Source organism: Mastomys coucha, unplaced genomic scaffold, assembly GCF_008632895.1.
Source record: "Mastomys coucha isolate ucsf_1 unplaced genomic scaffold, UCSF_Mcou_1 pScaffold21, whole genome shotgun sequence".
In the NCBI taxonomy this organism is placed as follows: Eukaryota; Metazoa; Chordata; class Mammalia; order Rodentia; family Muridae; genus Mastomys; species Mastomys coucha.
The window spans coordinates 18,094,029-18,104,880 of record NW_022196904.1 but is presented as its reverse complement, the minus strand read 5'-3'; the positions used below and the strand labels follow the sequence as shown (position 1 = coordinate 18,104,880).

The window sequence follows — 10,852 nt, the reverse complement described above, 5'->3', positions numbered from 1 at the left end:
TTTTGGAGGGGAAACTAGGAATGGAGAAATTTACATGTAAATAAAGAAAATATCTAATAAAAAATTTTCACTTAATTGAATTTTTGTTTTAAAGTTATTATGTATGTATAGATGGAACACTTAAAAAATATATATAATATTTTTATATATGTTATGAGTATATGAACAGAACATTTAACATATATATAATATTATAAACATTATACATTATATAAATATATAATGTGACCTTTATGGAACACTGTGTGGCCATGACTGGCATAATACAGACAATGGTGATAATGTTGTTGGATAGATATTGGCAGCTTAATGCATCTCCTACTGTGTCTTAGGCCCCTCTGTGGTCTCATTTAATCTCTTCAAGGATATTGGGATGGAGATCCTGTTATACACATGGGCAAACTGAGGCACTGAGAAGTTACCAAGCTCCAGTCCAGCCTGTTAGATTGACAGGGCTCAGGACCTAATGAGTGATTCAGGCTTGAGTGCCATCTGCCAGATACCTCTGGACACAAGCATGTCACAAATTGGAGAATTTTTGGATTTAGGAACATTTGCATAGACTTTACTAATGACGACTTCTGAATTCGAAATTCATAATCTTGCTCAATGCAAAGCATTTTAAGTGATGCCATCACTCATGAAATGGGTTTTAGAGCATTTTGGATTGGAGGACGAAGATAAACTTGAGCTGTACTGCCCAGGAGGAGCCACCTGGGCATCATGAGTGTAGGAGGAGCTGGGCATTGCCAGCTGTTTACAGTATAAAGTCAGCACATTACTCCTGACATGGGTTGGTGCTCTCTAATTCTGAAATCTGTGACTTCCCATTTAATAGCGATGGACCTACTGACCCAGCTACAGAAATGACCCCAAGTTCCTTGTACAGTGTTTTCTCATCTTTGTCCACTACCTGCTCTTTAGCCATGGAAAGGGTTGGATAGGTGTACTGGCTGGTGATGTGTGTCAACTTGACACCAGCTAGAGTCAGAAGGGAGGGAGGAGCCTCAGTTGAGGAAATGCTTCCATAGGATCCAGGTATAGGGCATTTTCTTAATTAAGTGAGTGATGTGAGAAGTCCCAGCTCACTGTGTATGGTGCCATCCCTGGGCTGATGGTCCTGGTTTATACAAAAAAGCAGGCTGAGCAAGCCTTAATTAGCAATCCAGTAAGCAGCATGCCTTCATGGCCTCTGCATCATCTGCTGCCTCTAGGTTGCTGACCTGCTTGAGTCCCCATCCTGATTTCCTTCAGTGATGAACAGGAATATGGAAGTGAAAGCCTAATAAATTCTTTCTCCCCAATTTGCCTTTTGGTCATGGTGTTGTGTCCTAGCAGTAGAACCCCTACCTCAGACAACAGGCTCTGTGTGAACAGATGCTCAGATCCTAGTAGCATCAGGAATGGAACTGAGGTGGCAATTGCTTGCTGTCACAGGAGGCCGTGACCTTCAGGGACGTGGCCGTGGTCTTCAGTGAGGAGGAGATGGGGCTGCTGGACGCTGCTCAGAGGAAGCTGTACCTCGATGTGATGCTGGAGAACTTCAGGAACCTCCTGGCCGTGGGTGAGGATGGGGCTCTGTGTCCTTAGTGATGCATTTGCCTCTGATGACCAGACCTTTATTTATTTGCATAGCTACACGTGGGCATTTGGAGGTAGGCATTCAGCAGAGGCCTAAGGTTACCTTGAACCTTTGCTCCTGGGCTTACCTCAGATTTCCCACCACGGTCAATGGTGGCTTGCTCCTGATTGGGCACTATCTTGTAGACCTTTGTTCCTCAGAACTCTCGGATGTTCACCTTTGATGCTGGTCTCTAGAAAATGTTTCCAGAGAGAAATTCGGACTTGGACATTCAATGTGGATATCCTTGCTGATAACTTCTGTTTCAGTTAGGGTTTCATTGTTTCAAAGAGATACCATGACCACAACAAGTATTATAAAGTAAAATATTTAATTGGGGCTGGCTTACAGTTTCAGAGGTTCAGCCCAGTGGCATCATGGTGGGGAAAGTGGCAGGCTGACAGAGGACATGGTGCTGGAGGAGTTGGGCATCCTACATTTTGATCCAAAAACATCCAGAAGGAGACTGCCCTTGACAGGCAGCCAGGAGAAGGGTCTCTTTCTATACTGGGCAGAGCTTGAGCACTAGGAGCTGTCAAAGCCCGCCTACACAGTGACAATCTTCCAACAAGGCCTCACCCCCTAATAGTGCCACTCATCAAAGGCCAAGCATATTCAAACTGTCACATTCCACTCCCAGGCACCCATAGGCTTTTTCAAACACATAATTCTATTGGAGGCCATACCTTGCTACAGTATTATGCAAAATACATTTAGTCCCAGCTTTAAAAGTCCCCATAGCCCGGTGGTGGTGGCACACGCCTTTAATCCCAGCACTTGGGAGGCAGAGGCAGGCAGATTTCTGAGTTGGAGGCCAGCCTGGTCTATAGAGTGAGTTCCGGGACAGTGAGGGCTACACAGAGAAACCCTGTCTCGGAAAAAAAAAAAAAAAGAAAAAAAAAGAAAAAGTCTCCATAATCAATCACAGCCTCAACAATGAGTCCAAGGTTCAAAGTCTTTTCTGAGATTCATGAAACCACTTTTTGGTAATTTCCTATAAAATAAAAGTAGAAAAAGCAGATCACAATCTTCCAACATATCATGGCACGGGATATACATAGCCATTCTAAAATGCCATAGTGAGAAACTACTGGACCAAAGCAAGACAGAAAACCAGCTGGGCAAACTCTAAACTCTGCATCTCTGTGTCTGATGTCTAAATCCTTTTGCTTTTTTGATTGCAACACAGTTCTTTCTCTTGGGCAGGTTCCACTCTGTTAGCAGCTTTCCTTAGCAGGTTTCCCTGGCTCTTGCCTCTTCAGCATCTTGGGGAGGTCACCAAGGCAACTTCAATGCCTTGGACATTTTTTGTTCAAGTGCCTGGGATCCAGACATGATATTCTGGGTTCCTCCAAAGGGCTTGGGTCACTTTCCCATCTCTACTTTCTGTAGCACTCTAGGCTCTGGTTCACTCCCCTCCACTGCTGCTGCTGTTCTTGGTAGTCATTGCAGGGACTGGTATCTCCAATATGGTGTGGTTTTCATAGCAATTAAGCTTTACCAATCGCCTCTCTCATAGGTTCCCTTCATGGTGCCAACTTCTTTGCATGACCCCTTCAGTCTTGGGCCCATCAATTGCAAGTGTCAAGCCTCACATCAACTCACAGTGCCAAGCCTCAGCTGCTCTTCATGATCCCTTCCCTTCATGCCTTCAAAGCCAGTACCACCTCGGTGATTCTTAGACATTACTAAGTCTGGCTGCCAGTGAGAGGTCTATCTTTGGAACACAGCTTTCTTTCAGCTCTCATAAAACATTTCCCAGCAGTTTTCAACGCAGATATGCTAGTCTCTTCTTAGTCACTGCTAGTTTCTTAGCTCCAGCTAACCAGCATCAATTATTCCTGTAGTCCTTTTTATTCTTGACTCTAAAGTCAGAGCTATATGGCTGAAGCTACCATGTTCTGCTACTTTTTGGGGCTGGCGCATGCCTTCTTTTCTCTTATCACTAGCTTTCTGTTTTCTACTTCCTTCAACTGCTTAAGCTTGGCTGTCCTGGAACATGCTCCATAGACTGACCTTTAACTCAGAAATCTTCATGCCTCTGACTCCTGAGCACTGGGAATAAAGGCATGCACTAGCATGCCTGGACCTAAGCTTCTCTTTACCTGAAACTTGCTCTGTACCAGGCTGGCCTTGAACTCAGAGATCTACTTATCTCTGTCTCCTGAGATTAAAGGCTTGAACTATCGTAGGGGTGTTTCTGATGCTATCCTGTTTTTGATCTGCCAGTAAAGAACCCGTGAGCCAATTGTTGGGTGGGAGGAATAGGCAGGACTTCCTTGTCCCTGGAGGAAAAGAGACAGACACAAGGGAGGAGAAGGAGAGTTGGCCATATTTGTGAGGGAGAAAAGGAGACCAGTCATGTGAGATCTCGGGTAGAGCAGCAGCCTATGGCCACTCCTCCAGGTGGGTGGGAGGAACGGAAATAAGAATATTGTTAAGGGCATGCTTTTCCAGGCGGGAGATAGTAGCACCCAGCAATTGTGTCAGAAGGCAAGTTGAAAAATGAACAATCTGTGTGTGTCTTTTAACTGTGAATTCAAGGGAAACGGGGTGGGGCCTGGTAGTGTGGCCCATTCCTGGAGCTTAGGTAGGGTAGCATAAGCTACACACAACAAACCATAATGCCTGGACCTTAACTTTTCATGGCCATTATGGCTCAAGATTCAGATCATAACCATGTATCTTTTAGCTTAGAGATCTGTTTCAGGATTGTGGTTCATTCCAGATAAAAGTGCCAATGAAAACAACAACCGGGTAATAATGATGCCTAACAAGATATAACTATCCCTTGTTCAACTGCAAACACATAAACAATAAGCTTAGCTGGGTGGGATCTTGCCCCAAGGTTGCCATTTCATTAATTCCATTTAATACCCCTGAACACAGGACTTAGCTTCATTACACTTCCTGGTTCCCGTTTCCTCTTTGAACTACGTACACATTTTTTTTTTCTTTCTAAGCTTTTGGTGCTTGATCAGAATGCTCTTCATAAGAGTGAACAACAGCGCAGCATGTATACCAGGCCTTTAGAAGCCTCCCTCCTCAGTGTAACCAATCTGAATTTCTTCACTCTAGCCTTAGGCAGACTCCCCAGAAAAGGGCACAAAGCAGCCACACTCTTCACCAAAATATCACAACAAAGTGTTTCTAGTCCATATACTCCTCTGAAATCTCTTGAGACAGGCCTCCGGAGTTCAAATCACCCTTAGTCCCAACGTCTTCCATATTCCTATTAGGATGGCCCATCAAGCCCAACTTAAAGCACTCCATGGCTTTCCAAATCCAATATCACCAAATCCACATTCCTCAGAACAAAAACATAGTCAAGCCTATCACAGCAATACCTAACTCCTGGTACCAAGTTTTGTCTTAGTTACTGTTTCATTGTTGTGAAGAGATACCATGACCATAACTCTTATAAAGTAAAACATTTAATTGGGTTTGGCTTATAGTTTCAGAGGTTCAGTCCAATGTCATCATGACAGGAAACATGGCAACTTGCAGACAGATATAGTTCTGAAGGAGCTGGGAGTTCTACATTTTAATCCAAAGGCATCTAGAAGGAGACTATCCTCGGCAGGCAGCCAGGAGGGGGGTCTCTCTCACACTGGGCAGAGCTTGAGCTCTAGGAGCCTTCAAAGCCTGCCTACACAGTGGCACACTTTCTCCAGCAACACCATATCTTTCCAACAAAGCCATACTGCCTAATACTGCCACTTCCATGGGCCAAGCATATTCAAACATTATACCTCTTATCCTCTATTCTTTCAGGAGGCCAAGTTCCAAACAAGATGGAGAATCTTCATATAATAGGAGTAAAATGCCTTTCACTGGGGGAGCTTCCATGTTGGCACATGACAAGCCATGATGCCAACAAAATGGCCAGAGCTCCAGAAGGTGTAATCAACACTCAAGGGAGGGTTTCCCACTTCCCAGAGCAATGGCATTTCTCCTGCTACAAGGGAGCAGAAGAGCCTTCCCGGGCCTCCAAGGACAATGGTTGTCTTAAGAGTCTCACAAATGACCCTTCCAGCATTACTGAAAGTCAGAAATTTCTGTCTGGGAGAGCTCAGAGTTCTTGGAGTAAAAAACATCTTATTGAGAGACAGAACTATCAGAAACACTGTGTGTGGACTCCAGTGAAAACCAAGCCATGGATCTTGGCTCCAGGTGTTGACAGAATGAATTGCATTTCCCATCAAGATGACAATACACTGCATAAAGGAGACAAAGCCCAGAGCAACAGTGACTGTGGTGGTAAAGTTATCTTTCCTGTGTTACCTGTCACTCAGCGTTGTGTTTACACAGAAAGGAAGGCCTACCAGCGCAGCAAGGGCCAAGAAGCCTTCATTGACAGACCCACTCTGGAACTCCATCAGCAGGTCCTAGTAGGAAAAAAGGCCCCTGTACATAGTACACATGAGGACACAAGGCGTAGCTCCAGTGTTCCCATTCAAAAAAGTGTTCATCCAGGAACAAAGCGCTACTGGTGTCAGGAGTGTGGCAAGGCTTTCAGTCAGAGCTCAGCTCTCCAGACTCACCGGAGGGTGCACACAGGGGAGAAACCCTACAGGTGCAACAGCTGTGGGAAGGCCTTCACACAGTGGTCAATCCTCCATGCCCACCAGAGAATTCACACAGGAGAGAAGCCATATAAGTGTGGAGACTGTGGCAAACGGTTCAGATTTAGCTCAAACCTGCACACCCACCAGAGGGTTCACACGGGGGAGAAACCATACAAATGCCACATGTGTGGGAAGTGTTTCAGATTCAGATTCAGACTTCACAGCCATCAGCGCGTCCACACAGGAGAGAAGCCATATAAATGTGACAAGTGCGGGAAGAGTTTCAGTTCTGTCTCAAACTTCAAAGTCCACCAGCGGGTCCATACAGGAGTGAAGCCATTTCACTGCAGTGTGTGTGGGAAGGGCTTCAGTCAAGGCTCCCGTCTTCAGGCTCATCAGAGTGTGCACACAGGGGAGAAGCCCTACCAGTGTGACCGCTGTGTGAAGGGCTTCAGCTGCAGCACATATCTCAACATCCACTGCTGGGTGCACTCCGAGGAGAAACCTTACAAGTGTGAGGTGTGTGGGAAGGGCTTCTTGAGGATGTCACGCCTCCAGGTCCACAAGAGAATTCACACAGGAGAGAAGCCATACACATGTGAAGAGTGTGGGAAGGGTTTCAGTTCGGTCTCAAGCTTCCGAAGCCACCAGCGGGTCCATACAGGTGAGAAGGCATTTCGCTGCAATGTCTGTGGGAAATGTTTCAGTCGGAGCTTACATCTTCACACTCATCAGAGAGTACACACGGGGGAGAAGCCCTACAAATGTGACACATGTGGGAAAGCCTTCAGCCAGAGATCCAGTCTCCAAGTTCATCAGCTAATTCATACAGGAGAGAAGCCATATAAATGTGAAGAGTGTGGGAAGGGTTTCACTTCAGCCTCAAGCTTCCAAGGACACCAGCGGATCCATACAGGAGAGAAGCCATTTCATTGCAATGTGTGTGGAAAAGACTTTAGCCGGAGCTCCTATCTTCAAACTCACCAGAGAATGCACACGGGTGAGAAGCCCTACAAATGTGACACGTGTGGGAAAGCCTTCAGCCAGAGGTCCCATCTTCAAGTCCATCAGAGAATTCACACCGGAGAGAAGCCGTTCAAGTGTGAGGAGTGTGGGAAGGAATTCAGCCAGCGTACGGGGCTAAGTTCTCACCAGATAGTCCACAAGGAAGAGAAACCCTACACGTGTCGGGAGTGTGGGAAGGGCTTCAGTCAGGCCTCACTCTTCGAAAGACACCAGAGGGTCCACACAGGGGAAAGGCCCTACATCTGCGGCATCTGCTGCAAAGGCTTCAGTCAGAGATCACATCTTGTCAAACACCAGAGGGTCCACACTGCAGGGAATCTCTAGGTTTGTTCTGCTGTCAGGTGGGCCCCATTCTGCTGATTGTTAAAAGCTCCCCCTCCCCCAACCCAGAGGGTTCAGAAGACCTCACAGGGGATTATATTTTGGTTATTTTTCCATAAAGTCTTTATCTTACTGTATTCATTATGCAAAGGGAAGATAGTATTTTAGAATGGATCTTAGCATACAAAGTAAAAAATTAAAAACTTATATAGAAAACATTGGATTTCTAATTTTCTATCTAATTTAATATCTGAAATATCTGAATGATAAAAGGGAGAATTGTCAGTTGTCAGGAGCAGATCCAACAGAAATTGTGCCACATTCTAATGATGAATTTATATCATGGGTAATCAAGAATTGGTAAAGAGGTTGCAGAATCTATTTGGGAGAAGTTAACGACAAATATCTTAAAAGCAGGTGACTTTAGTTTATACAAAAGACAACCCCCCCCCCCACACACAGTGAAAAGAATAGCAATTCCTGAAGCACTTACGTTTTATACTAATGCAAATAACTTGGAATTTTTCTGACATGTGAGAAAAAATAAGGAAAGTCATTCAAAGCACAAATATGCTTCAGTTCAAAAAATCAAGAGTTGTATACCATTCTCAGGGTATTGTTAGAGTTTCCTGAATTTCTTAATATAGTTACTGACTCTCAATATGCAGGAAGAATTGTTGTGCATCTATAGCCTGCTGAACTTATTCAGGATTATTCAAAATTAACTTCATTGTTTATTCAACTAAAACAATTGATCAGAAATAGAAACCATCCATTGTATATAACACGTATCAGATCCCGTAAAGGTCCATCAGGCCCTCTAGAACAAAATAATAATGAAATTAATCAGCAATTTATAGGAAATGTACTAGAAGCTTCAGAATTCCACAAGAAATACCATGTTCACAATAAAGGTTTAAAAAGAGATTTTCTATCATTTGGCAACAAGTCAAGAAAATTATAATAAAATGTCCTTCTTTTTCTTTTTGTAACCAAACTCCATTACCTGCAGTGAGTAACCCGAAGGTTACCCAAAGAAATTAAATTTGGCAAATGGATGTGGTTCATTTCACAAAGGTTGGAAAAATTAAAATATGTGTGACATTCCATAGGGCACATTCGAGATTTCAGTGGGAAAATGCTTTAAGTTCTGAAGAGCTGACTCAGTGGGCAAGCTCTGAATTACATATTTATTGGAAGTTATGGCAACCATGGGAATACTTGTTTAGATTAAAACTGATAATGTTCCCCCACGTGTTTCTAATAAAATGAAGCATTTCTTGCATTTCATAATAAAAACATATTACAGGTGCTACACAATCTTGTAGGACAAGCAGTTGTAGAGAGACCTTCAATGAGATGCTTAATAAACAGAAAGAGGTAACAAAGACTCCCAGAGGTAGATTACCATGGTGGTTTGAATATTCTTGGCCCAGGGAGTAGCACTATTAGGAGGTGTAGCCCTGTTGGAGTCGGTGTGGCCTTGTTCGAGGAAGTGTGTTATTGTGGGTGTAGGCTTTAGAACCCTCATCGTAGCTGCTTGGAAGCCAGTCTTCTCCTGTCAGCCTTTGGATGAAGATGCAGAACTCTCAGCTCCTCCAGCCCCACATCTACCTGGATGCTGCTATGATCCTACCTTGATAATAGACTGAACCTCTGAACCTGTATGCCAGCCCCAGTTAAATGTTGTCCTTGACAAGAGTTGCCTTGGTTATAGTATCTGTTCACAGCAATAAAATCCTAAACAAGACAATTACATAATGCTTTATTAACTTTAAAAATTTTAAATTCTAATAAAAAAAAACCAAACCAGCTGCTGAGAGACATTAGATGATAGAAAAAATTGCTGAACTCAATCATCATGTTTATGTTAAGGATGCCCTAACTTCAGAACAGAAGACAGAAAATGTGTTAGAGAAGATGTTTTTTATTTGTTTCAATAGGAGAAAACAAATTGTGGATTCCACTCAAACTTATAAAAATCAGATTTGATGAGTGGAGACTCTGTGATGATCTTGGCTCCAGAGAAGAACAAAGAAATCAAGAGGACAAACAACAGATAGCACATACCGCTGATCCCTCTACAAGAGAACAACTCTGAAACAGGCTGAGAAATGAAAATGTCTCCAGCCAGAAATTGAGCTATTCATTGCTAATATATCTTGTTGTCTACTAAATTCTCAGGACTTGTCATGCCATCCTTTCTTATGGCATGGATGAATGTTTATTATAGTTTGGTTATTGTGATTTGAATATGTTTGCACCCCATAGACTCATGTGTTTGAATGCTTGGCCCATGGGAAGTAGCATTATTAGGAGGACTGGCCTTGTTAGAGTAGGTGTGGCTTTGTTGGAGGAAGTGAATCACTGAATGGTGGGTTTAGAATTCTCCTCCTATGCTTAGGCTTTGCCCAGTGCCATGCAGATGACAGTGGCCTTCTATTGCCTACAGATCAAGATGTAGAACTCTTAGCTGCTTCTCCAGTAGCATGTCTTCCCGCAGGCTCCGATGTGTCCTGCTATGATAATAATGCACTGAACCTCAAACTAAGCCAGCCCCAAATACATTTTTTTTTATAAGCGTTGTCTTGGTCATGGTGTCTTGTCACAGCAATAAAACACAAACTAAGATAGCAATGCAGTCCAAAGTAACATATAAAGAAAGACAAATGCCTTTCACTGGCCCATACAAAGAGTAGAGAATCATATTTACCTAATCTGTGCTCAGTGCACATTCCATATATATGTTAATGCAAAAATGTGTATCACCTCTTAAAGTTAACAGTGTTTATAGAAGTAAAGGACTGGACACCAGTGAAGTGGAACATCCTTCACAGAATTTATCCTGGAATATACTGAGATGCTGGGACATTTCCTCCAGCATCCTACTTGGTCCACCCTCAGACTGCCTTAATAGCTTTTTGATCAAAACTTGCTTCTGAGACACCTCCAAAGAAAGCTCCTGACTCCAGATGACCTCAATTGATCCTGTCAGAGTGTTCCAGTCAGGTCTTCACTTAAGCCTCTACTTTCACAGCACACAGAGACTAGGCAGTAAATACTACAGCAAGCTCTCATAAGACTGGCCAATATCTCTACTTAATCGGGCCTCCAAGAAAGGAAAATGATGCTACAGACAGCAGAAATCCATTTTAAGAGAGTAATGTCCCATTTCCCAAAATGTGGGGTGGGTGTTTATTGTTCATTAGGTGATGATTGTCATTAAAAGGGGTTTGGTTACAAGTTGCTAATGATCTTGATCTGGGAGGAGACAAGGTATAGGAGATTAGACTCTGTCTTTCCTTTTTTTTTTTTT

General features: G+C 43.4%; 1 protein-coding gene across 1 annotated transcript in view; it reads left to right on the top strand.

Moving 5' to 3' along the window:
• The window catches only part of LOC116101790 (zinc finger protein 235-like), a 10,539-nt gene extending 2,785 nt beyond the window's left edge, over positions 1 to 7,754 (top strand). The window contains exons 3-4 of the mRNA XM_031385622.1: positions 1,438 to 1,564; positions 5,396 to 7,754. Coding sequence (XP_031241482.1) covers positions 1,438 to 1,564; positions 5,396 to 7,539 — 2,271 coding nt within the window. The 3' untranslated portion in view covers positions 7,540 to 7,754. The remainder of the gene's footprint in view (positions 1 to 1,437; positions 1,565 to 5,395) is intronic.
• The last annotated feature ends 3,098 nt before the right edge of the window (positions 7,755 to 10,852 follow it).